At 53.1% G+C, this 22,975-nt stretch overlaps 3 protein-coding genes across 3 annotated transcripts; 1 reads left to right on the forward strand and 2 right to left on the reverse strand.

Annotated features, from left to right (window-relative positions):
• The first annotated feature begins 3,215 nt into the window (after positions 1-3,215).
• LOC117670569 (bone morphogenetic protein 2-like) lies at positions 3,216-7,541 on the forward strand. Its single transcript, XM_034425832.2, has 5 exons — positions 3,216-3,486; positions 4,994-5,136; positions 5,917-6,039; positions 6,324-6,519; positions 6,646-7,541. The coding sequence occupies exons 1-5, from the start codon at positions 3,216-3,218 to the stop codon at positions 7,026-7,028; spliced, it is 1,116 nt and encodes a 371-aa protein (XP_034281723.2). The 3' UTR covers positions 7,029-7,541.
• On the reverse strand, positions 7,535-12,835 carry LOC117670595 (potassium voltage-gated channel subfamily V member 2-like). Its single transcript, XM_034425879.3, has 2 exons — positions 11,132-12,835; positions 7,535-10,543 (listed from the first exon to the last, which is right to left on the reverse strand). Exons 1-2 carry the CDS (start codon positions 12,383-12,385, stop codon positions 10,295-10,297), a joined length of 1,503 nt encoding a protein of 500 aa, XP_034281770.2. The 5' UTR covers positions 12,386-12,835; the 3' UTR covers positions 7,535-10,294.
• A 297-nt stretch (positions 12,836-13,132) lies between these two features.
• On the reverse strand, positions 13,133-21,852 carry CD320 (CD320 molecule). The gene is made up of 5 exons (XM_034425880.2): positions 21,681-21,852; positions 19,351-19,797; positions 16,055-16,114; positions 15,191-15,336; positions 13,133-14,036 (listed from the first exon to the last, which is right to left on the reverse strand). Exons 1-4 carry the CDS (start codon positions 21,721-21,723, stop codon positions 15,209-15,211), a joined length of 678 nt encoding a protein of 225 aa, XP_034281771.2. The 5' UTR covers positions 21,724-21,852; the 3' UTR covers positions 13,133-14,036; positions 15,191-15,208.
• Between the last annotated feature and the right edge of the window lie 1,123 nt (positions 21,853-22,975).

Below are 22,975 nucleotides of genomic sequence, written 5' to 3' on the forward strand. Positions count from 1 at the left end.
TTAAACATGGGCAGCCTCAAGACACCCCCAAGTTTGATTTCTTATTTCTCATTAAACCAATTTATACGGCTGTCCATCTCTCATATAAGCGACTCTTGCTTGCAGGCCATACAACAGGGCTAAAAAGAGTTAATAAATCCATTAAAGCAGGATAAAAACCAAATGAAAAGCCAAGGATAATAGATGAAGGGATGTTGAAAATTGTGGGACTCAGTGGTGAAATCCAAATTTTTTCCCTACCGGTTCTGTGGGCGTGGCTTGGTGGGCGTGGCAGGGGAAGGATATTGCAAAATCCCCATTCCCACCCCACTCTGGGGCCAGCCAGAGGTGGCATTTGCTGGTTCTCCGAACTACTCAGAATTTCCGCTACCGGTTCTCCAGAACCTGTCAGAACCTGCTGGATTTCACCCCTGGTGGGATTGCCTCACAAGTTCACCCGTCTTCTGGGGGGGTCTCTTGGGGGTCCCAAGCCAGCTTTGGAGGACCCCCAGAAGTTCAGCATCAACAAGGCCTATCAACAGCTTTCCAGAATGAAGTCTGGAGGGGTGGGGGGCACCTGGATACCTGCAGGCCTGCCAGGATGTTTGGGTACCATCTGACCATGGCACCCACCCTTTGGAATTCTGTTGGGGGGGGCTCTCCATCCATCACCCAGACAACCCCTCCTGGGGTCTTGCACCATGGGGGTCTCAGCCTAATCACTGGGCAAAGCTGGCTCTTTCCTGCAGCCCCTTTTTTGGGTGTGGGGAGAGTCTTCCTTGGCAGACTGCCAGCCTTTCCTAACTGGCCAGAGCTCAGAATGGGGGGGGGGAGAGAAACGGATGGACAGACAGACGGAATAATTTTCCTAAAAATAAAATCTCTCTTCCTGATTGGTTGGTAGATCCAGCACCCAGAAATTTAAAAAGGAGGAAATAATGAAATGAAATGAAATATAGAATAGAATAGAATAGAATAGAATAGAATAGAATAGAATAGAACAGAACAGAACAGAACAGAACAGAACAGAACAGAATAGAATAGAATAGAATAGAATAGAATAGAACTGGAAGGGAGCTTGGAGGTCTTCTAGTCCAACCCCCTGCTCAAATGGTGTTGGCCAACAGGAATAAAAACCAGCCCTTTGATGCAGGGTCAATGTCTTCTGGGTGGATGGGGGGGAATCTGGGAACTTGAGACTTGGCCTTGGAGAAGCCCTGCAGATGTGGGGGGGGGGGGGGAGGGCAGCAACCCTGGGCTGAAATAGGCCCTGCCCTTTGGAGAGCTGGGCCCAGTTTGGGTAGAGCACAGGTGGCAGGATGGATGGCCAACAAACTGCAGGAAAACAGATTGCAATTTATTTCACTTATAAGGCTGCCTGTTTCAGAGGCAGTCTGGGTCACCCACCCTGCTAAAAACAGATTTTTAAAAAAGAACACCTGTGGGAAATCATTGAGAGAGGAGAACTGGGTCTAGACCCACAACTAAAGCCAGGCGTGGGGGGCAGCAGCCAGAAAAGCGAATACAATCCTTGGTTGCATAAACATTGGCATAGAATGAAAATCATGGGAAGTCTTAGCAAGGCCACTCCTGGAAATGCTGCATCCAAGTTTGGTCACCATACTACAAAAAACGATGTGGAGACTTTGGAAAAAGTGCAGAGAAAAGCAGCTAAGAGGATCAAAGGCCTGGAGACTAAAATATAGGAAGAACGGCTGCAGGATTTGGGTCTGGCTAGTCTAGAGAAAAGAAGGACTTGAGGGGGGGGGGGGACATGATAGCAGTCTTCCAGTATTTGAGGGGTTGCCACAAAGAAGGGGGGAGGGGGCTCAAGCTATTCCCCAAAGCGCCAGAGGGCAGGACAAGAAACAATGGGTGGAAACCAATTGAAGAGAGAAGCAACCTGGAATTAAGGAGAAACTTCCTAACAGTGAGGACAATTAACCAATGGAACTGCTTGCCACGAGAAGTTGTGGGAGCTCCAACACTGGAGGTTTTCAAGAAGAGACTGGTCAGCCACCTGTCTGAAATAGTACAGGGTCTCCTCCTTGAGGGGGCCGGGGTTGGACTAGAAGACCTCCAAGGTCCCTTCTAGCTCTATCCTGATCGAGGGCTGCTGAGGAGCTGATGGGGCTGGGAAGAAAAAGACTTCCAAGGATTTTTCAGAAATTAAGCCTGCTGGGGGAGGGGGAGCATCTGAATCTTGGGGGCCTGGTGAGGGTGGGGGCAGTGATGGAGGACACCCCCTTCCTGGGTCCCACTAATTGATGAGGCCAGGATGGAGGCTTCCGTGCAGAGCAACCTTTGTGCCGTTCACAAGGCTGCCCGCTCAAGCTTGGTGCAAACCAAGTGGTGTGGAAGCTGCTTGCACTCCCATCTGGCCAGCGAAGGGGGAGAAGCAATTGGGGGCAGGTTGTGGAGGGAAGCAGGTGCCCTCTGGAGTTCTACTCGGAGCAGGTCCCGTAAAACATGGGGCTCAAGGGGGCCAGGAACTCAATGGTGCAGGAGAAGGTCAGTTTGAGCCCTTGAAATTCCATGAGGACTAGAATCATTGTTGTGCTTTTTAGAAAGGCCCTCAGCACAGGGGCAGGACACTGTTTGGCCTCCAAGGGGCTCAGTTGCAGTCCCCCCCATTTCTCCCATGCCTCCAGCCACCCCCACCCCTCTTGTTGGAGGGCCAAGGGGCTCCATCTGGCACCCCAAGAAAGAGAGGGGAGAGGAGACCTTTCTTTCCAGCCAGGAGGGTCACCATTTGGGGTGAAGGGCGCTGCCCCATGGAGGGTCCTCCATTCTGCGGCTTCTCCCCCTCTTCTCCCCCCAGAAGCCTCCAATTCCTGTCTGCAAATGGCCCCCCACTGCTCCCCATTAGATGCCCGTTAGCCCCCTGCGGAGAGCCGACTCATCTGGCTGGCAGCCTCCGACCCTCAATAAACTTTGGGGAGGCCTGTGGGGGGGGGAATTCTCCCCCCTCCTTCCTGCCCAGGCTGGCTCAGCCCCAACCACAAACACTCAGCCCACCCCCCCAACTGGGGGGGGGTCCCTCCCGAGGAAGGAATCCACAGCCCTGCCAGGTGTGGACTGAGCTGATGGGCTGCTTGGCACCTTGTTAGCGGGCCCATTAATCCCCTGCCCTCCCTTGATGGCCCATCAGCTTCTGCCCCTTCTGCTCGGGGGTATAAAGGAGACCAGGGCCGGCCCAGAGGAGCTAGTCCTCTTGAGGAATCCCAGAAGCCGAGATGAGGAAGCTCCTGTCGCTGCTGCTGCTGCTCACCTGGGCACCTGCCTGCCCCGCCAAGCCCACCTGGGGCTCCGAAGACACCCGGGACCAGGCCCTGAAGCAGCTGCTGGAGGTCTTTGGCATCGAAGACCCTCCGCAGGCCCCCCTCTACTCCAAGGAGCCCCCCCAGTACATGGTGGACCTCTACAACACAGTGGCCGACGCTGACGGGGTCACCAAAGACCCCCACCTCTTGGAAGGCAACACCGTGCGCAGCTTCCTGGACAGGAGTGAGTCCCTGGAGTGGGGAGGGGGCTTTGCTGCTGGAAGAGGGGGGGGGGATGAGAGGAGGGAAAGGCTGCGTGGAGGGGGGTTTAATCCCAAGGGCTGCTGCTTGGAAACTCAGAACAGACTCCCCCCCCCACTAGAGAGGGAGCAGTGGGGCAGGCAATGAAGAAGCCCCTGCCCCTCTCTTTCTCTCCACCCCCCACTTTGTGAAGGGCTTCCCTCCAGAAGTTGGGGATGATCCAACACTGGAAGTTTTTGGGAGAACTCTTTTGTCTGAAATGGTTTTTTTTTTCCCCTGCTTGAGCAGAGGGCTGGACTAGAAGACCTCCAAGGTCCCTTCCGGCTCTGTTATTCTGTGATTTCCCCACAGCTGGGGGTCTCAGAGGCTTCCCGCAGGGATGCCTAAGGCCATCTAGAAGGGCCTGATGCTCCGGTCTTCTAACCTGCCCCCCCCCATCCCAGTTTAGCTGATTCTCTTTAAACTGGGCTGGCCTCTCCAGGGCATCCTTGGGCCAGGGAGGGGCTCGGATGGGAATTGGGGTCCCTTCTGCGTCCATGCCAGTTGCCCATGCCATGATGGAGGGGGCATCTTCTGTTGTGCAGATGGGTGGGAGCTACTTTGCCCCCAGAGTTGGCAGCTGACAAAGCATCTCAAAATCCTGGAGGCCCCCCCCATCCTCTCTCTCTCTCTCTTTGTCTCTCCCTCTGTCTGTCCGTCTTTCTCTTTCTCTCTCTTTCTCTCTCCATCCCTCCCTCCCCCTCCTCGTGTGTGTGCAGCAAATTCTCCCTCCAGTGTGAGATGCTTCGGATTTAATCCCTTTCTGCCTTAAAATTGCCCCCCCCTCAATTTTGCTAACAGGTGTGTCTCTCCAGCCCCCAGATCTCTATCAAAGCCCCTGAGAATAACCAAAGTGTGTGTGTGTGTGTGTGTGTGGTGGGGCGTTTGAATATTTGAACATTGAAAAGGAGGGATTCACTTTCCCCTTGTCTGGTTTGACTTTTATTGGTTCTCCTTCCCAAGGATTGGCAGAAAGGCTTTCCCCACCCCCCCAATTTCCCCCTCCTCAGTTGTGAATGTTAGTTGAAGCAATTTTTTTCCACTGGTCGTTTTTCCCTTCTCGAGAACGGGGCTGGGCTTTTTGGGGTGTGGGGCAGCTCTGTAAATTGGCTTCGGTGGGACACCCTAAAGACGGGAAAGTTTTGGCTAGGATCAGCCTCTGCCCCTTTGAAGGGGTGCAGGAAGAATGGGAGATTATGCATTTCCAGGGGTCTTTTCCAACCTTGGGAACCTGAAGCCAGCTGGCTGGGGAATTCTGGGAGTTGAAGTCCACCCGTCTTCAAGTTCTGAAGATTGAAAAATATTGATTTGGTATAAGATGGAGAGCCAATGTTGGACACGCAGACCCAAAGCAGATTGCCAGGGGGTCAGCCTGGCGCATATGCCCTCCGCCTGGTCTACCTGGCAGGGCTGTTGTGGGCTGCCCGGTGCCAACTCTCCTTCCCTTTCAGCTCACAGCGACCAGATGCAGCTGCTCTTCCTGCTGTCCAGCGTGGCCAAGAACGAGGTCGTGCTGTCGGCCGAACTGCACCTCTTCAAGCTGCGGGCCAGGGGGGCCGAGGGGGCCGTCCTGCAGAGGCAGCACTACTGCCAGGTATGCTCAGAGGCACTCTTGACGCCCAGCGGCTGCTGGTCCAGCCAGGCTGTGGCGCATGGGCCCTTCCCCTCGCCCGACCTCTAAAGCTGGAATCGGTGGGCATGAAGCATCCCCAGGGGTGCCCCCTCTCCCCACATTTGATGCCAGCTGCTTCTTGAGGGCATCTTGATCTCGGTCCTGGCCTCCTTCTCCATTACCAGCCCTGCCAAAGGGGCAGGGACGGTGCTCTCCTGGCCCTCCAAGGTAGACTGCCCCTGACAATGGAGGCTCCTCTTTGCTCCTATTGTCTATTGAGGGACCTCTTTCTCTACCTCCTTTTATTCCTCCCTCCCATCCTTCTGTGCCTTCTCTCCATCGCCTCTCCCCCTCCCTTCTTCCCTTCCTCCTCCCCCTTCCTACCATTGCCCCTCCTCCCCCTCCCCCTTCTATCCTCTTCTCCTCCCCCTCCCCTCCCTTCGTCCCATCCTCCTCTTCCTCCCACTCCCTTCTCTCCTCCCCTTCTCCTCCCCCCCATCTTGGCCTCTTCCTTTTTCAAAAGCTACCTGAACTCCAACCACATCCCATCAAGCGGGGCCGCTGGGGATGTTGGGAGATGTAGTTCCATCAAAACTGAGCGAGGGCAGTCAGAGAAAGAGAGGGGAGGCGACCAGGTTAGGCAAGCACGTGCAGAGTGCCCTGAATCTCTAGGGGGAAAGGCTCCTAAAAGGGCTCTGGGGAGAAGAGCCCCCCCACCCCGCGGCTAATCCTAACCCCCCATTTCTCATTCTCCTCCCCCAGGTGAGCGTTTATCAGGTGCTGGACAAGGACCACCCAGAAGCCCCCCAGGGGAAGAAGCTGCTCTCCGCTCGGCTGCTGGCTCTGCAGGGCTTCGGCTGGGAGGTCTTCTCCATCACCCAGGCGGTGAGCGCCACCCTCTGGGGGTCATTGGGGAGGGGGCTTAGGTGCCCCTGGCTTCGACCTGCATGTGTGTGTGGGGGGCTGAGAACAAGGGGGGGGGCTTTGGGCTGGGGCTTGGCTCGCTTACTTGAGCCCAGCAGGATGCCAACTGATGCCCACCGATGCCCCCCACCTGCATGTGCGTGTGTGTGTGGGGGGGCTGAGAACAAGGGGGGGGGGCTTTGGGCTGGGGCTTGGCTCGCTCACTCGTGCCCAGCGGGATGCCAACCGGTGCCCCCCCTTTCCAGGTCCGCGACTGGGTGGCGGAAGAGAGCAGCAACCAGGGCCTGCTTGTGACGGTGCAGGGCCTCGGAGGGGCCCCCCTGGACCCCCACGCCGTGCAGTTCGCCTCGGGCAGGGACCACCACGCCAGCAAGAAGCCCATGCTGGTCTTGTTCACGGACGACGGGCGGCGGGCGGCTGCCTTGCCCAGCGGCTTCCCCGGTGAGTCGCACTTTACCATGCATTTTGCGTGAGGGGGGCGTCGTAGCCTCCCTTGGGGCACCCCACATGCTGATGCCAAGCGGGGGATGTGAGCCAATTCTCGGCCTCTTCGCCCCCCATTTGCAGGTCTGCCGTCTGTCCCCGAGCCCCCCTCCAACCGGACCCGCGGCCCTCGCTCGGCCGAGAGCTCCCTGCCCTGCCAGCGCTACCCTCTCCCGGTGGACTTCGACGAGATCGGCTGGACGGGCTGGATCATCTCGCCGCGCGGCTACAACGCCTATCACTGCAAGGGCACCTGCCGCTTCCCGCTGGGCCAAAGCATGCGGCCCACCAACCACGCCACCGTCCAGTCCATCATCCACGCCCTGAAGCTCAGCCCGGAGGTCCACACCCCGTGTTGCGTCCCGGACAAGCTCTTCTCCATCAACCTGCTCTACTTTGACGACGACGAGACGGTGGTGTTGAAACAGTACGACGGGATGGTGGCCGGCAGCTGCGGATGCCACTGAAGCCGCCCCCCCCGGGCACGGGGTGGGGGAAGGGAGAGGCTGGCACAGTGATGCCCCCTCCCACATCCAAACCCTGACCTTGGTCCCTCAGGGCCTTCCTGGAGGACTTTTTAAGGGGAGGGGAGGGGGAAACTTCCAGGAACTTTTCTCTGTAAATCAAAAGTTTGCATCCAACTTTGCAACTTTAGGACTTCAACTCCTGGGGAATTTTGGGAGTTGAAGTCCGCCGGTCTTAAATTTGCAAAGTTGGACGGACCCCCCCCATCCTAAATGGACAATCCTGTAATATGAATTTTTTTCTGAATTATGGAGGACACAAATGATGATCTTTGGAACTGTTGTAGCCCCTGTGGCACGAGTTCAATTCCTTCCCCTGAATTTCTAGAAACATGGGTTGAGGAGTTCGCAGGGGTTTTTTCCTGCTTTGACTAGCCTCCCTGATGCAAAGGAGGCAGCCTGGACCCTCTCTGCCCACCCGCTGTTTGAAGAAGAAAAGACAAGCCACCGAGGAGAGCAAGACAAAGCTTACTGAATCTGTGGAACTGACTGCCACAAGAAAAATGTCTTGCCAGCTTTAAAAATGATTTAAACGGCGATGCTTTCATGGAAGAACGAGGTTAGCTAGGCCCAACGCTGATTAGAAAAAGAAGAAAATATATTTAGGGTTCGTTCCAGCTAAGCATCATGGGAAACAAGTCGAGCCTCCTTGTTCCGCAGCAGTCTACCTCCAAAGAGCAAACAGCTGGGACCAAACAGAGAAGCCTTCAATTTCCACGTGGTCTCCTCGAAGGCATCAAGCTCCGGGATGCAGCAGTGGCTGCTGTGTTCCTGGGAAGAGAAGTTGCGTCCTGCGGAATGTACCATACTGTAGATAGCCAAACTTTTAATTTATATAAATATCTATAAATATGTATGTGTGTGTATGTATGTATATATATATATGACAAGCTTCCCGAGACTTGTAAATATTTTGTTTTTTATGGCGGTTATGATTTTGCCAAGTGCCTCCTTGCCGTCTCCACATTAAATGCAAACTGCTTCCAAGCTTCTGGTGGTGTTGCTCCTTTTAGTGCCAAGCGGGGTGCCAGCTGGGGGGGGGGGGGCTGAGGAGGGGCAGGTCTGTCTGCCAACGGGCCCAACGGATTTGCAAAAACTCTTTTGAGCTCCTTGCAGAAGGTTTTGTGGCTACGTTTCGCCTGCAGCCTGCTCTGCTCTGTTCCCACCGGCCCTGAAATTGGCAAGGAAACAAGTGTAGTCCTGAAAAAGCCAGTTTGTGTGTGTGTGTGTGTGTGTGTGTGCACCTTCCCTGTCCAGCAACCTTACGCTGAAGATTTCATCTGGCCCCAGAAAGGAGAATTGCTGGGCATGGAGAGCTTACCTACGGCTCATCTGGCACCAGCAAATGGCATTTTCCCAGTAAACAAAATCAGAAGGTGTGAGGGAGAGCAGATGGAAAGGAGGGGTGGGGGGTGCTGAAAGAACTGGGAAATTCAAGGAATAGGTCCCCCCCAAATCCAAACCTGTGCTCTGCTGCTGCCAACATCGGGGGGAGGGGGGAGGATGTGATCCTTGCAGGAGGGGCGCTCTGTTCCCAGGATCAGCTCATTCTGCTGGGAAAGGTGGATTTCGAGGGTGGAGGGAGAGGCGGAGGGCAGGACTGCCCCCCCAGTGCCCATCCCCTACCTGGCCCAGATAGGGGGCTGGTCTTTCCTCGATTCTCCTGCTCGGGTAAAGACGGTCCTTCCTGAAGGCTCCCTGGGACGGTCGCTCGCCAAACCGATTCGGCAAATATTTTAACTACAAGGCTGGCTGGGGAATTCCACCCTTATTAATAGAGTAGAGAAGAGTAGAGTAGTAAAGTAGAGTAATAGAGTAGTAGAATAGAGTAGTAGTATAAAGTAGAATAGAGTAGAATAGAATAGAGTAATAGAGTAGAAGAGGAGTAAGAGTAGAGTAGTAGAATAGAACAGAACAGAACAGAATAGAATAGGACTTGGAAGGGACCTTGTAGGTCATCTAGTCCAGCCCTCTGCTCAAGTTCTTCAAAGTTCCCCAGGATGAAAAAAGGCCGGTGCAGAGCCTACAGCCTTCAGGGCCAACTCTCCCCAGTCACCAGCCCCAAATCTCACTTTTAGAAGGGTGACTCTGCTGCAGGCTTTAGGACTCTGACCCCCCCATGGGCATCGGCTCAGGATTGGCTCTGCCGGCCGACTCCCTCCCCCGCCCCAGTTTTTGCCAGGCTAGAAGCCAGGAGTCGGGAGTTCTAGTCCCACCTTAGCTGGTGTGAAAGCCAGCTGGGAGACTTTGGGCCAATCCCCCCCTTTTTCAGCCCAGTCTACCTCACAGGGTTGTTGTGATGGGGAAAAGAGGAGGAGGGAGGAGGGCTAGATAGGTTGGTTACCTCGAGTTGTTTATAAAAATAATAAAGGCGGGATTCAAAATAAAGCCGGCCGAAGGCCTTCCACCTGGCTTAGGGGAGGCAGGTAAAACCCAGGTGGGCAGGTGGTTTCCAAGGCTCCTTTGGGCATCAGGGCCTTGCCAGCGGATCCCAGCACCTGCCTCCCAGGTGTGTCTTCAGAAGACCAGGCGGAAGCTGAACCATCCAGGACTACACAGGTGTTGGGGTTACAGGTGCTTGTAGTCCTCCAGTTACGACCACAATCGAGCCCAAAATTTATGTTGCTGAGACTTGTTGTGAAGTGAGTTTCGCCCCGTTTTACGACCTTTCTTGTCAGTTGTTAAGTGAATCATTGCATTCGTTAAGCTAGTGACCCGGTTGTTAAGTGAATCGTTGCCTTCTCCCTGGGACACTGCAACCGTCTTAAATAGGAGTCCGTTGCCAAGCATTGGAATTTTGATCACGGGGATGTTGCAAGGGTCGTTAACTGCGGAAAACGGTCATAAGTGATGTTTTTTGGTGCTGTCGTAACTTTGAACGGTCATTAAGCGAACTGTTGTCCGTCAAGGACTAGCTGCCGTTTTATGGCAGGCGGCTCAGCTCTGGATAGACGGAAGAGAGGTAGGGGGGAGGAATCAGCCATCTCTGCCCCCCCCCGCTTCCCCCTCCCTGGGCATCTGCAGGGAAAGGAGGGCAAGGCGGGAGGGGCCAACGAGGCCGGCTGGCTGTCCCGGGTGCGAGGGAGCAAAGATGGCATGGCTGGCACAGCAGGGGAAACACGGGGGGGGGGGGCAGAAAGCCGCAGGGGGTGTTGGGACTACCGGGAGGGAGGGAGGGGGTCCAGGCTGCCCGGCTGCTGCTGTTGGGGTCAGCAGCATTGGTTCATCTTGTTCAGGAGCCTCTCCTTGAGGTTCTGCTTCCGGGGGACCTTGAGGGCCACGGTGGTCTTGTCCTCGTTGGACTTGAGCTTGGCGTAGTAGTCGGAGAACTTGTTGTAGAGGATGGAGATGGGCATCCCGTTGAGGATGATGCCGAAGGCGATGCAGCCGAAGGCCACCACCCTGCCCAGGAAGGTTTCCGGCACTGTGTCCCCGTAGCCCACGGTGGAGAGGCTCACCTGGAGGAGGAGGAGGAGGAAGAGGAGAAGGAGAAAAGAAGAAGAGCAAGAGGTTCTCCTCAGCTGAAGCAAACTCACTTGCCACATGGAGCCAACTCCATCTCAAACAAGACATCTCAACCCCAAAGAGGACAAGGGGCCAAACTATAGGATGAACGATTGAGGAAAGACTAGGGGAGACATGATAGCAGCCTTCCAGTATTTGAGGGGCTGCCCCAAAGGAGAGGAGGGAGTCCACCTATTCTCCAAAGCCCCTGAAGGCCAGACAAGAAACAACGGGTGGAAACTAATCAAGGAGAGAAGCAACTTAGAACTAAGGAGAAATTGTTCCTGAGTCAGAACAATTAATCGATGGAACAGAAGTTGCCTCCGGAAGTTGTGGGAGCTTCATCACTGGAGGCTTTCAAGAAGAGAGTGGACAGCCACTTGTCTGAAATGGTCTCCTGCCTGAGGAGGAGGTTGGACTAGAAGACCTCCAAGGCCCCTTCCAGCTCTGCTATTGTGGTTATTATTAGCCGATCACATGTGTGTGTGGGGTGTGTGTGTGTGGGGTGTGTGTGGTGTGTGTGTGTGGAAGGGTTGACTTACGGCCGCCCACCACCAGGCGTCGGGGATGCTGGTGAAGTTGGTGCCCGGGACGTCGTGCTCAACGGAGTGCATGAGGGCGGAGAAGGTGAAGATGCCCATGGCGATGAAGAGGAGGAGGCAGCAGACCGGCTGGCAGCACTGCCGGAGGGTGAAGCCGAAGGCCCTCAGACCCGTGGAGTGCCGGGCCAGCTTGAGGATACGGAAGATCCGCATCAGCTTGATGAGCTTGAGGACCTTGCCCAGCTTCCCTACGTTGCGCATCTGGTGCATCTCCTCGTTGTCTTCGGAGTCCTCCTCGTACAGGTACTCAAAGACGACCTGGGTGTAGAAGGGCAGGATGGACACCAGGTCGATGGCGCTGAAGGCCGCCCGGAAGAACTGCTGCGGGCTGGAGGTGGAGACCAGCCGCATGAGGTACTCCAGGGTGAAGAAGATGGCGCAGGCGGTCTCCATGTGCTCCATGCACTGCTTGGCGGTCTTGCCCTGCATCTCCTTCACTGTGCTGAGGCTCATCCCCACCACCGAGAACAGGACGCACAAGCTGGACAAGATGGCCGTGATTTTAGCCAGGGTGGAGGAGTAAGGGTTCTCGATCAGGTTCCAGATGGCCTTCCGGAACTGACCCAGGAACTTCCCCTCAAAGTGCTCCTCCTTCTCGACCGTCTCCAGTTCGGCCTCCAGCATCCGCTGGATCTTCAGGTACTCCACCATCTCGTCGTGCTGCTCCTCGAAGAGGATCCGGCAGCACTGCTGGGTGTACTTCATGTGGATCCCCCAGTACTCGATCTCCTCCAGGAAGTTGGCCGTGCAGAACTCAGTCAGGATGCACATGATGCCGCTGCGGTAGAACTGGAAGACGTAGCGGAAGACCAGAGGGTCTCGGTCGAAGAAGTACTCGTTCCTCAGCACCGAGTAGTCGTCGCAGAGCTCCAGCTTCTTCACGGGATCCGTGCAGACGGCCAGTTGCCCGATCCTGGTGAGGGGGTACTTGGCCACCACTCGGACGGCGATGTGGAAGTGCTGGCCTCCAACGTTGAGGGTCAAGAAACACGGATCCCACGGGTGGGACAGTTCATCGCTGCTGTCCTGGGCCCAATCGGCCAAATTGTCCATGGAGCTCCACTGCTTGACCAGCTTCTCCTGAGAGAAGGGGATGAAGAGGTCCATGTCGTTGGGGGTCCGGCAGCACTTCTGACAGACCCCGAACTTCATGTTGGCCGAGAGGCTGGCCCTCCTTTGCACGGTGGGCCTCATGGCGGTGGCCGAGGGCTCCTCTCGCAGCCACCATCCGCAGCCGACGCCTTGAGGGGAACTGGGGTTGTGTTAACTGCCGAGGACCATCTGGGTTGCTCTTAGCAGCTCCGTTGGAGCTCATGTGCCACCAGCCAGCTGAGCCCCGCAAAGCCACTGAATCCCAGTTACGGGACTGGATGGAACTGGAAGTAGCTGCTTCTGAGCGTCTTACAGCATTAATCAGATTATGTTCTTAAGATGTCAACCTAAGAAGCTCATCTGGGCGGTTGGGTTGGGCCGGTCTGATCTCCAATGAGTGTTTAAGGTGCTTCAAGACAGGGCCGGGCAACCTTGTCAATGTTATGACCTGGGTGTCTTCACATGTGGGATTCATGCTGGCTTGGGAATTCTGGGAGTTGAAGTCCACAGGCCGTAACGTTGACAATGCCCATCCCTGCTTTAGATGCTCAAGTAAGGCGGCACTTTTGCCTGGGCTCACAAACTGGGAAGGTCCTTCAGGGGTGGGTGGGTGGGCTAGAAGGATATCCCACGGCTGCAGACCCTTCGTGCTTTCAGAGAAGCCCCCGAGGACAGCAGCGTTTCTGCTTGGGGTCCTTCTCAAGGCTGGCGTAAGGATGAGCTATTGGGAAGGAAGGCTGGGACTAAAGATGGAAAGAAGGGGGGGGGGCTCTAAAGAAAAGGGTGGGGAGGGGGGCACTTTAATGAGTGGGCAGAGATTCCAGGAGAACAAAAGAAGCCAGGCCCCAATAAAGGTTGGGAAATGATTTTTAATGTTTGTGCTCAAGACAGGGGGTCGACCCCAGTGCTGCACGAGTAGAGCCCCCAGGCTGGACAAGACACGGGAAAAAAAAGTAGGGGGGGGGATTTCCTGCCCTAAAATAGCTCACATTCTGACCCACCACCCAATCTGAGGAAGCGTCACTCTCCACAACCAGGCGGTGTTCAGATGCAGATGGCAACGCAACAGGAAAAACCCGGGAGCAGCCAAAACCAACTTTTTGTCCTATGGGGGATCCGTCAGCCTTCCCAAATCTCCAGAAGTTGAGAATAACAGAATGAGCAGAGCCGGAAGGGACCCTGGAGGTCCTCTAGTCCCAACCCCCTGCTCAAGCACGAACCCCGACACCATTTCAGACAGATGGCTGTCCAGTCACTTCTTGAAAACTTCCAGTGATGGAGCAGCCACGACTTCTGGAGAGCTCTTGTCCAACGCAGCTGGAGGCACCAGACAGGAGAAAGTTACCACCCCCAGAAAGGAAGCTGGGATCCCACCGCTTCCTCGTGCTGGAAGAATCCCAGTCAGGGTCTGGTCTGAGGGACGCGAAGGCCATCTTGCTTGGAGATGCTCCTCAGAGTCTGGGCTGAAGGGCTTCTGCCGGAATGGGCAGGCGGCAGAGCTGCTGTGGGAGGACAGGCCCAAGCAGGCAGTGAGAGAGACGCGGATATATTTTAAATATTAAACCTATTTTAATTTCCCCCCATAGGAGGTGGACTTCTGTCGACGACCTGCAGGCCATGTGGCTTCCAAGTCTCAGTTCCTGCAAGGAGTCCCAGCAGGGCTGCCAGCTTTTCAGATCCAAGGATTTTGCCCGAGGTTCCTGGGAGGGCCAGGTGACGGAGTCCCTCGCGGGAGGGAACGGGGAGCAACTTCCTGCAAGAAAGGAACATGAGAAGAGATCTTGGGCTCCTGAAAGGGCTTTCCCTTTTCTGGCTGGAAAGAACATCAGAAGAAGAATGAAGATGGCAGAGTGGGGAGGCCGGGCTCTGCACCCCAAAGGGGCCTTTCCAAGAGGCAGCTGGACTTTCTTGGGTTTTTTCCTTGAAAAGTTTCCCTTCTCATCCAAGAAGCCCCAAAGGTGCTCCTTCAAGAGGCAACTGAACTTCCTTTGGTTTTTCTTGAAGACGTTTGTTTGGCTTCTCATCCAAGAAGCTTCTTCCGCTCTGAACAAATGGTGGAAGAGTCATATGTCATGTCCAGTCAAAGCGGAAGAAGCTTCTTGGATGAGAGGAGAAACGTCTTCAAGGAAAAAAGTCCAGCTGCCTCTTGAAAGAAAAGCACTTTTGGGGAAAACCGTGACCTGGATGACGGAGAAGCTCCAGAGACTTTGGGACAATCGTGGCTTAGATGATTGAGGAGCACCATAAACAAGAAGCTCCTCCGAGAAGCTTCTTGAGTTTCAGAACTGAAGGAGATTCTTGGAGGAGAAGCGAAATGTTAGACCTGCAATGATTGAGGATCTCCATGGATGCCCCAAAAGGAGACTATGGGGAGGGAAGCCATATTTCCACCCCTCCACCCTACAAAGGGAAAGAGCGAAACTCAGTAAGCCCCCTGGGCCTTGCTTGCTGGAATGCCACCCTCGAAGCAGCTGGGCTGATGCAGTCTAGGGCAGGGCTCTCCAACCTTGGCTTCCCAGAATTCCTCAGCCAGCAAAGCTTAAAGTCTTAAACTTTCCAAGGTTGGAGCCCGCTGGTCTAGGGCAGAACTGGAATTCTGCCAACTTCTCCCAATGCCCATCTCAAGAAAATATGTTTTTTAACGTTCCTCTCTGTTTGTGGCACCTGTCTGGGAGATCCCGAGGGGCGAGCTGAACATACGTTAAGTAACGGCGTAGCAAAAGAGAACGTAAAGAAAAGTTATTTGACCCCAAATAATGCAAACTTCGCAATTCACACTGGGGTGGGGGGGTGGGGAAGCAGGTACAGAAGGCGGAGAGAGAATCGGGGTCTCCGAGGGGTCCCTGGGTTGAAGCTTCCCAGGGACAGAAGCCCAGCTAAGTCCATTAAATCAGATTTGGGGCTTACCTGGCCGGCCGGCCAATCTCAAGGCTGTTCGACTAGGATGAGCTGCTTAAAGGCTGCTTTGGGGGGAAGCCGGGCAAGGAGGGGCTTGGCTTTTCTAGAGACCCACAGGGTGATGGCTGCTGCGGCCACGATGGTGATCAGGAGTGCTAGGAGAAAGGCAGAGAGCAGAGAGAGGGAGGTGAACATCAGAATCTGGCCTCCTTCCTGGATTAGCCGAGGGAGGGAGATGCCCGCCAATGTTGATCATTTTCATGGAGACCCCCAAAATCAGGAATTTCCACGGTATTATAGCACTTGAGCGAGCCAAAAATGGCTTTTGCCGTCCTGTGTTTGATGCCACGTTGATGGAAATCGATCGAGGTAATCCTTGACCGAACAAACATTCGTTTAGTGACCGTTCAAAGTTACAACGGCACTGAAAAAAGGATCGTTTTTCACGCTTACAATATCCCCGTGGTCACGTGATCAAAATCCAGGAGCTTGGCAACGGACTCGTATTTATGACGGTGGCACTGTCCCGAGGTTACGTGATCCCCTTTTGTGACCTTCAGATGAATGAAGTCAACGGGGAAGCCAGATTCATTGAACAATCGTGTTACTAACTGAACAATTCACTTAACAACGGTGGCAAGGAAGGTTGCAAAATGGGGCAAACCCCAGCTCCTAATTGTCTTGCTTACAATGGCGATTTTGGGCTCAACTCTGGTTGTAAGACGAGGACTACCTGTACCCATGGATTTTGTGAGGCCGTTTCAGCATTGGAAACCGGAACAGTGGTTACTGATTTCCCTCCTAATCCGCCCCCCCCCCCCCCCCCGCAATTCTGTTGGGGGAGATGGAGATCGCTTGGCCAGTCTTACTCACCGACAATGGCGGTGATCGTCAAAGGCTCCAAGACCGGAGTTTCTGGGGGAGCACGGCTGCCTGTGAAAGGGGAAGAAAAGAGAGACGTCAATATAATACACGTGGGGAAAAAAATAAATGAAAACTGAATTTTATTCCGTAGGATGGGGTTAAGAATGAATTGCTGAAAAAGCTGAAGAGACACAGAGAGGCAAAGAGATGCATTTAAGTGTGCTGAGTTCATGACTTCCGTGAATAGAATAGAATTAGAATTTTGTTTTTTTGGCCAAGTGTGATTGGACACACAAGGAATTTGTCTTGGTGCATATGCTCTCAGTGTACATAAAACATTTGCACTCTATGACTATCATTAAGTGTTGTACCTTATGATTCTTTCTTTCTTTCTTTTATGTACACTGAGAGCATAGGCACCAAAGACAAATTCCTTGTGTGTCCAATCACACTTGGCCAATAAAAAAAATTCTAATTCTAATTCTAAACGAAAAGATACATTCGTCAAGAATCATAAGGCACAATTTCTTTCTTTTTCTTCTTTCTTTCCTTTTTTCTCATTCCTTCCTTCCTTTTTATCATCTATCTATCATCTATCTATCTATCTATCTATCTATCTATCTATCTATCTATCTATCTATCATCATCTATCTATCTATCATCAATCTAATCATCTCTGTATCTATCTGTCCATATATCTCTATCTACCCTCTCTATCTGTCTCCATCTATCCATCCATCCATCATCTCTATCATCTGTCTGCCTGTCTAACCTACCTTACCTTACCTATCTTCTCTATAAAACTCTTATTTCTATAGCCATTAACTGGGCCAAACAGTGAAGCATTGGGTACCTCAACTTACTGGGCTGACTTACTGAAGAAATAATTGGCTCTTTGAAAGAAATAGACAGAAGCAGCTTTGCAAAGCAATTTGGAAAGAAGGGCAGGGCAGTAGAGAGGGGTTGAAACACTGAGAAATCAAGTCACGATAAAACTCGGTCTTTTGCGAAGGAGAGTCCCAGTGGAAAACATAACACAGGAAACAAAACAAACCAGAGCATCAGGATGCAGAAACACAAATAAAAAACCCAAGCTTGCTTCATTGAGGTATCTCAGAAAACAGACATCCTGGGAGGAACTCAAAATTATTGCAAGCAGTTATTTATGGGTTGGGAATGTTTAGAGGAGTCGGACCAGCCCGGTTTGCCCAAACCGGAATGGTTACGCAATTTGGGGAGGCTGATAAATAGCCAGACCCTCCAAGGGAAGCCCCTTTCCTCTGGATTCTTTGTCTCAGGCAGACAGGACAGGAGCTGCCTCCCTGGACGGTCCTGGCGTGCCCCACCGGTGGGTTATGGGGACTGGCTACCTGTGGGGTTACCCAGATCTGGGGATGCAACCTTTAGATCAGGGGTGTCTAACCTTGGCAGAACTGGGAGTAGCAATCCACAGGGCTTAAAGGTTGGATACCCCTGCCTTAGATATTGGTTCTGATTCTGTCAGAACATTTTAGCCAAGAGACTCATGTCTGAGAAGGCAGCCAGTGTATTTTAAGCATCTCAATGTAAGGCAGAGAGCTGGATTAAGTCTAGGATGGGAAAAACCTCCAAAGGCATTTAATTTAAATTAGCATTTAATTTAATTAGGATTTAATTTAATTTTCCGACATTTATGAAAAGGCAGAACTTCCTTGAGCTGCAGCTTGTTTTTAAATAATAATTTTAAAACAGGAGTCAGAAGAGGTGCTACCAGACTTCTCCTAATTTTATTTATTCATTTCTTAAATTCATTTGCTGCCCATCTCGTAATGAAATGATTTTTAAACATCTCGGGATGTCCTGAAAGTATTCGGATACGTTTTAGCTAAAGGCAGCATTTGGGAACACTTTGATCAGGGCACATTTAAAGGTGTACATCAGCAAACATGTGAGAAACGTGAGAGACCGAAGGAAAACATGCTTGCCCGTTTGAACAGACGTGGGACAAGCGGCATTTGGCACAGCAAGGGGGTGTAGGAAATAAGGCATAGAAATGAAAGGTATTGGGAAAGGGAAATGCTGTCAAGTCCAATTTACACCCACAGCAAGCTCAATCAATCGATGACAGATGTGGATTAAGAGTTAAAGGCATTAAGATTAGAGAGATACTGAATTAAACTTCCCAATTAATTAGAAGCAGCAGAAGACAACAGAAGCCATCCCAAGGAAAGGGGGGAGGGGGAGAGCCAGGGTCAGAACGTAAGGGGAGTGGGCTGCAGTGATTGACGCCTCTGGCTCAGAGTGGCAAACTCCCCAATGTGGATCCCTTGGGTGTCTCTGGCCCAGGCAGAACCCCTGTGCAGAGGCTGAAAATTCAGGATACCCCACCCCCCCAGCAAAACACAGCAAGCTTTAGGTCTGAGCGATTAAATTTAATTTTTTCCCCCTCCTAGCATTCTCAAAATCAACCCAATGCAAAAGAAGATAACAGATTTACAAAAGGGAAGAACCGATCCCAAATCAGCACCGAAGACGAGAATGAACAGAACTCAGATGCCCAAATGCTCTGCTTTTCTTTATTTCAGCAATATAACTGGAGGCAGGGTGGGCACGCATCATTTTTTGTGCTGTTAACTGTCAAAAAAATGGGATTTGGTAACCTCTGCAAACTCCCCCACAATACCTTGAAATCTCAAGAGTAATTCTAAATCTACCTTATGCCCACCGTGCCATAACCTGGCTGGCAGCCCGGATTCTTGTCCAGCTTCCTCCAGGAAACGCCAGAGACGGCATTGTGCCCTTCCATGTGCCAAGGACACAGCTTTGCCCGTCTCAAAGTTGAAAAGGGGAAAACCACCGCGGAGGGTGGGATTCTCACAGGACCTTCTAAACTTCCTTAATCTCTCTAAATGAAGCACAGGATGGAAATATATGCAGGAACAACGGGGGAACAGAGTCCCATCCTGCTAATTTCTTTCTGGTTAAAAATAATGCAGAATGCAGAAAAAAGAGAGCAAAAAACATTGCCAGGAGTTGCACCCAAGCCCCTCTCATTCCCAGCCAGCTATACAAGGTATATTTCTAATCTACAGACTACTTTGCCCCGGTGGATTGGGAGTTATAAACAGCATATAATCACAAGCGACGCACAGCAAAATACAAAATATAACTGAACAGCAAGCGAAGTGCAGCTTTAGCAAGCAGACATCACGAGGGCAAAGGTAGCTCTTTCCGGATTGCTTACAAAACGAAGTTGCAATTCAAAGAAAGCCCGGCCAGCAGAAGTGCCGTTTGGCACCCCAAAATTGGACCACAGCTCAGCCCACCTTTTGGGGTTATTTGTGGGGTCCTTGGAGTCTCTGGCAAATCCGTGCCGCAATTCGCTTCGTCGGTTCTGTCTTCACAGTCTGGATGGCCGTCGCACTTGAAAGACAGGGGGAAGCACTCAGCCCCCGGATGGCATCGGAACTCGTCGCTTTCGCAGTCGTCCTCCTCGGGCGGGCCTACCAGGGATGCGCAAAGGGACCCGGCCTCGTCTGAACCATCTGGGCAATCCTGGTGCCGGTCGCAAAACCGCTCAAAGGGCAGGCAGGGCCCGCTGCTGTTGCCACACCGACAGGTGTGATTCCTGCAGATGCTACTTGGCTGCTGGCACCCGTTTGTGTCATCTTGGCAGCCGGGCTGCCTCTCTTGGTGTAGGCACAGCAGCACCTGGCCCCCTTCTTGGCACTGGAAGCTCTCAAGAGGGCAGGAGGAGGAGGAGGAGGAGAATCCTGCAGGTGGAAAGCAAGAGAAAAAACAGTGTCTGGAGGAGTCTGATCAGATGTTGAAAGAGAGGCAAAAGTGTCGAAAAAATGGAAGTGCAAGAATAAAAAGGAATGGATAGAGAAAATTCACTTATATTCTTTTACTTTTTTTTCTTATTGCAGGTCTTTCAGCCCAGTGACTTGCTCTTTACAGAATAAGAGAGTTGGAAGGGACCATGGAGGTCTTCTAGTCCAGCCCCCTGCTCAAACGAATGGTGAAGCCTGTATAATTGCCCTGCTTTGGCAGAAACACACCATGAGTTCCTTAAGAAAAGCAGCTCCTGAGGCTCTGACCTTGGATCCTTACTGGGGAAGTAATCATTAACTAACTACTATTTATTTTTGAAGGGTGAAATAAAACAATGTTTTGTGGACCAATCCAAATCACAGTCAGAGAGAGTGACTCTACAAGAGGTCGTAGGGCCGTATTTACTGAGAAAACCTCTATGGCTGCCTTCTGCCCACGGTGATCCTGGGCAGCTCACAAGCACAAGTCCTGCTACTGTGCTAATGTGGGTTTTTCCTAAAATAAAGTCCTGGGCTGGATCCCCTGGAAATATCAGTCGCAGACCTGGAGACCTTCCTGGGGAAGGATCCATCCACCTGCTCAGTTGCTAAGAGTCAAGAGAAACTTGATGGCAATCAGTCAATCAATGCAAACCCCCAACTCCTCTGAGAAGCCCCTCAGGCTGGGAAAGGTGGAAGGGAGCAGCATCAATGGGGAAGGGGCAAGCCCCCCCTCCTTGGAGACAAACTTTTTTTTGGGGGGGGGCACACAATCAATGCTTGCAAAGCTTTTGCTGCTCTATTTTAATCTCTAATTAGGTTCAGGTGCTAATTATCTTGCCATGGCTTAATTGCTCCCCACTGATGCTCTGGGGAGGGAAAAGCCTCCTGGGTGGGGTCTAAAGCAAGGGGGAGTTTAAAAGAAGGGGGAGGGGCAGCCCCAGCTCCTTTTGGCCAATCAGGGGGCCTATAAGCCAAGGCCCAAAGGAGACCCCCACCCCCCATCCAGGCCAAGAGTCCATCCTCATCTGCAGAAGGAAATGCAGAAGTATTAAATTTTACAGAATAACAGAGATGGAAGGACCCTTGGAGGTCATCTAGTCCAACCTGCTGCTCAAGAGACCATTCCAGGCAAATGTCTGAAATGCGAAGGATCCAAGGGGGGGGGGTAGGGGGAATCCTGGGCCTCCATGGGGAAGTCTGGGCTGAGAGGGGAAGGCCCTGGCTGTGGCTTCTGGGTCTGGGAGTCCAACCTTCCTGAGAGAGGATGAGGGCACTGAAATAGACCAATGAAAGGAGCGTGAGGAGCCAAACCAAGGAGTCCTGTATGAGAAGAGGGCATAACCAGGGTCAGGTCAGGAGCGAGACGGGCAAATATTGCACAAATGCACCTGCAAAGAGAAGCTGGGGTTGGGGGGATAATCCTACATCCCCCACCCACCCAACTGCATTTCATTTACGCCTTTCAGGCTGCTGCAAACAGTTTGACTCCGAGATTTTGGGGGTCTTTAACTCGAGGAAGGCTCGCTTTTACCCCTTGGGCAGGTAGGCCCGGTCGCCTTGGCAACGGCCTCACCTGACCTTGGAAAAGGACGGGAGGGGGGCGCGCGAGGGGACACCGGCGCACGTGCGGCCCGGGGGGCGTGGAAAGCGAGCCCAGAGGAGGTGTGGCGGGGCGGGAGGACAGAACAGCCAATGGCCGCCTGCTGGGCGGGGCCTGGCGTGGCGCTCGACCAATCGGCGGCCGCGGGACGTGTTTGGGCGCATGAATGAGCCCGTCGTGTGGAGAGGGTCCTCGCCTCTCCTCCCACCCTCCCTCCCTCCCCCTCCTGCCCTCCGCTCACCGGCCTCCCAATTCAGCAGCAAGAGGAGAAAAAGGCGCGTCATGGCTCCGCGGCCGCCGCCTGCCAGACTGAACGCCCGGCGAGCATGAAACCCGCCGAAGAAGGACCGCGCCTGCGCAAAGGCGAAGAAAGCGGTGGGGGAAGAGCCACGCCTCCGAGTGGCGCATGCGCAGGAATAGAAGGCTCGGCTCGGCCGGAGTGGGGGGGGGCGAACGAAGCGGGCAGCCGGCCAGAAGGCGCATGCGCAGTCTCCCGGGGAAAAGATCCGCGGCACGTGCTTCGGGTCTTTTGCACGGCGGGGCGTCGGAAAGTGTGTGTGTGTTGGGGGGGGGGCGGCTGGAAACCAGGCGGGGGGAGGGGGCTCCAGCTGCTGCCCCCCCCACCCCTCGGCTCAGCCGATTCCCAAGACTCGCCGGTGGGTGGGGAAGAGCGAAGAAGAGCCCCCCTCTTCAGCAGCAGTCTACCGACAAAGACTGCTCGGCCCTCTTGGCAAGGGTGGGTGTCTCTTCCTGGGTTGGGGGGCTTGTGAGAAGTCTCCTCTGGAGGGAGGTGTAACCTGATCGATTTGGGGGGGGGGGGTCAGAAATTGGGCCGCTTTTGCTCTTGTCAATCCCAGCCCTGCAGTCGACTGGTCCGAAGACCCCCCCCCCACGCCCCCATATTTTGGTGCATCAGCTGAATGCTCTGGAGAAAGACATTTTGGGGGAATCTGTGTGTCTGTATCATCTGTCTATTAACTATGATCCATCCATCATCTCCATTAAATAAACTATGATCTATCATCTACCTTATCTATCTCTCATCATTTATCTATATCCTCTCTCTCTCTCTCTCTCCATACCTATCTATCCATTATCTATCTAGTCTATTATCCATCCATCCATCCCTTTCTCTGTCTCTCTCTCTCTCTCTCTATAATGTCTATCATCCATCCATCCACATACCTATCCATCTCCCTGTCTCTATCTACATACCTATCTATCCATTATCTCTTACCTACCTGTCTTGTATCTCTTTGAAAGTTGCACAGGTAGTCCTCAACTTACAACAGTTCATTTAGTGACTGTTCAAAGTTACAACGGCACTGAAAAGTGTTGCAACAGCATCCCCAGGGTCATGTGATCAAAATTCAGACACTTGGCAACATGGCGGTGGCTGTGTCCGGGTGGGTGGGTGGGTCACGTGATCCCTCTTTGAGACCTTCTGACAAGCCAAGCCAATTGGGGAAGCCGGATTCACTTAACAACCGGGTGACTAACTTAACCGGTGCAGTGATTCACTTAACAGCTGTCGCA

This window comes from Pantherophis guttatus, chromosome 1, assembly GCF_059756535.1.
Source record: "Pantherophis guttatus breed Tessera chromosome 1, ASM5975653v1, whole genome shotgun sequence".
Lineage (NCBI taxonomy): Eukaryota > Metazoa > Chordata > Lepidosauria > Squamata > Colubridae > Pantherophis > Pantherophis guttatus.

Excerpts from the sequence above, each read along its gene's own strand:
- LOC117670569 (XM_034425832.2), top strand. The coding sequence starts at position 3,216 with ATGAGGAAGCTCCTGTCGCTGCTGCTGCTGCTCACCTGGGCACCTGCC. Across the intron at positions 3,487-4,993 it reads GCGCAGCTTCCTGGACAGGA|CTCACAGCGACCAGATGCAG; the intron begins GTGAGTCCCTGG and ends CTTCCCTTTCAG. Across the intron at positions 6,520-6,645 it reads CTTGCCCAGCGGCTTCCCCG|GTCTGCCGTCTGTCCCCGAG; the intron begins GTGAGTCGCACT and ends CCCCATTTGCAG.
- LOC117670595 (XM_034425879.3), bottom strand. The coding sequence starts at position 12,385 with ATGAGGCCCACCGTGCAAAGGAGGGCCAGCCTCTCGGCCAACATGAAG. Across the intron at positions 10,544-11,131 it reads ACGCCTGGTGGTGGGCGGCC|GTGAGCCTCTCCACCGTGGG; the intron begins GTAAGTCAACCC and ends CTCCTCCTCCAG.
- CD320 (XM_034425880.2), bottom strand. The coding sequence starts at position 21,723 with ATGACGCGCCTTTTTCTCCTCTTGCTGCTGAATTGGGAGGCCG. Across the intron at positions 19,798-21,680 it reads GCTGCTGAATTGGGAGGCCG|GATTCTCCTCCTCCTCCTCC; the intron begins GTGAGCGGAGGG and ends TTCCACCTGCAG. Across the intron at positions 15,337-16,054 it reads GACGATCACCGCCATTGTCG|CACTCCTGATCACCATCGTG; the intron begins GTGAGTAAGACT and ends CCTTTCTCCTAG.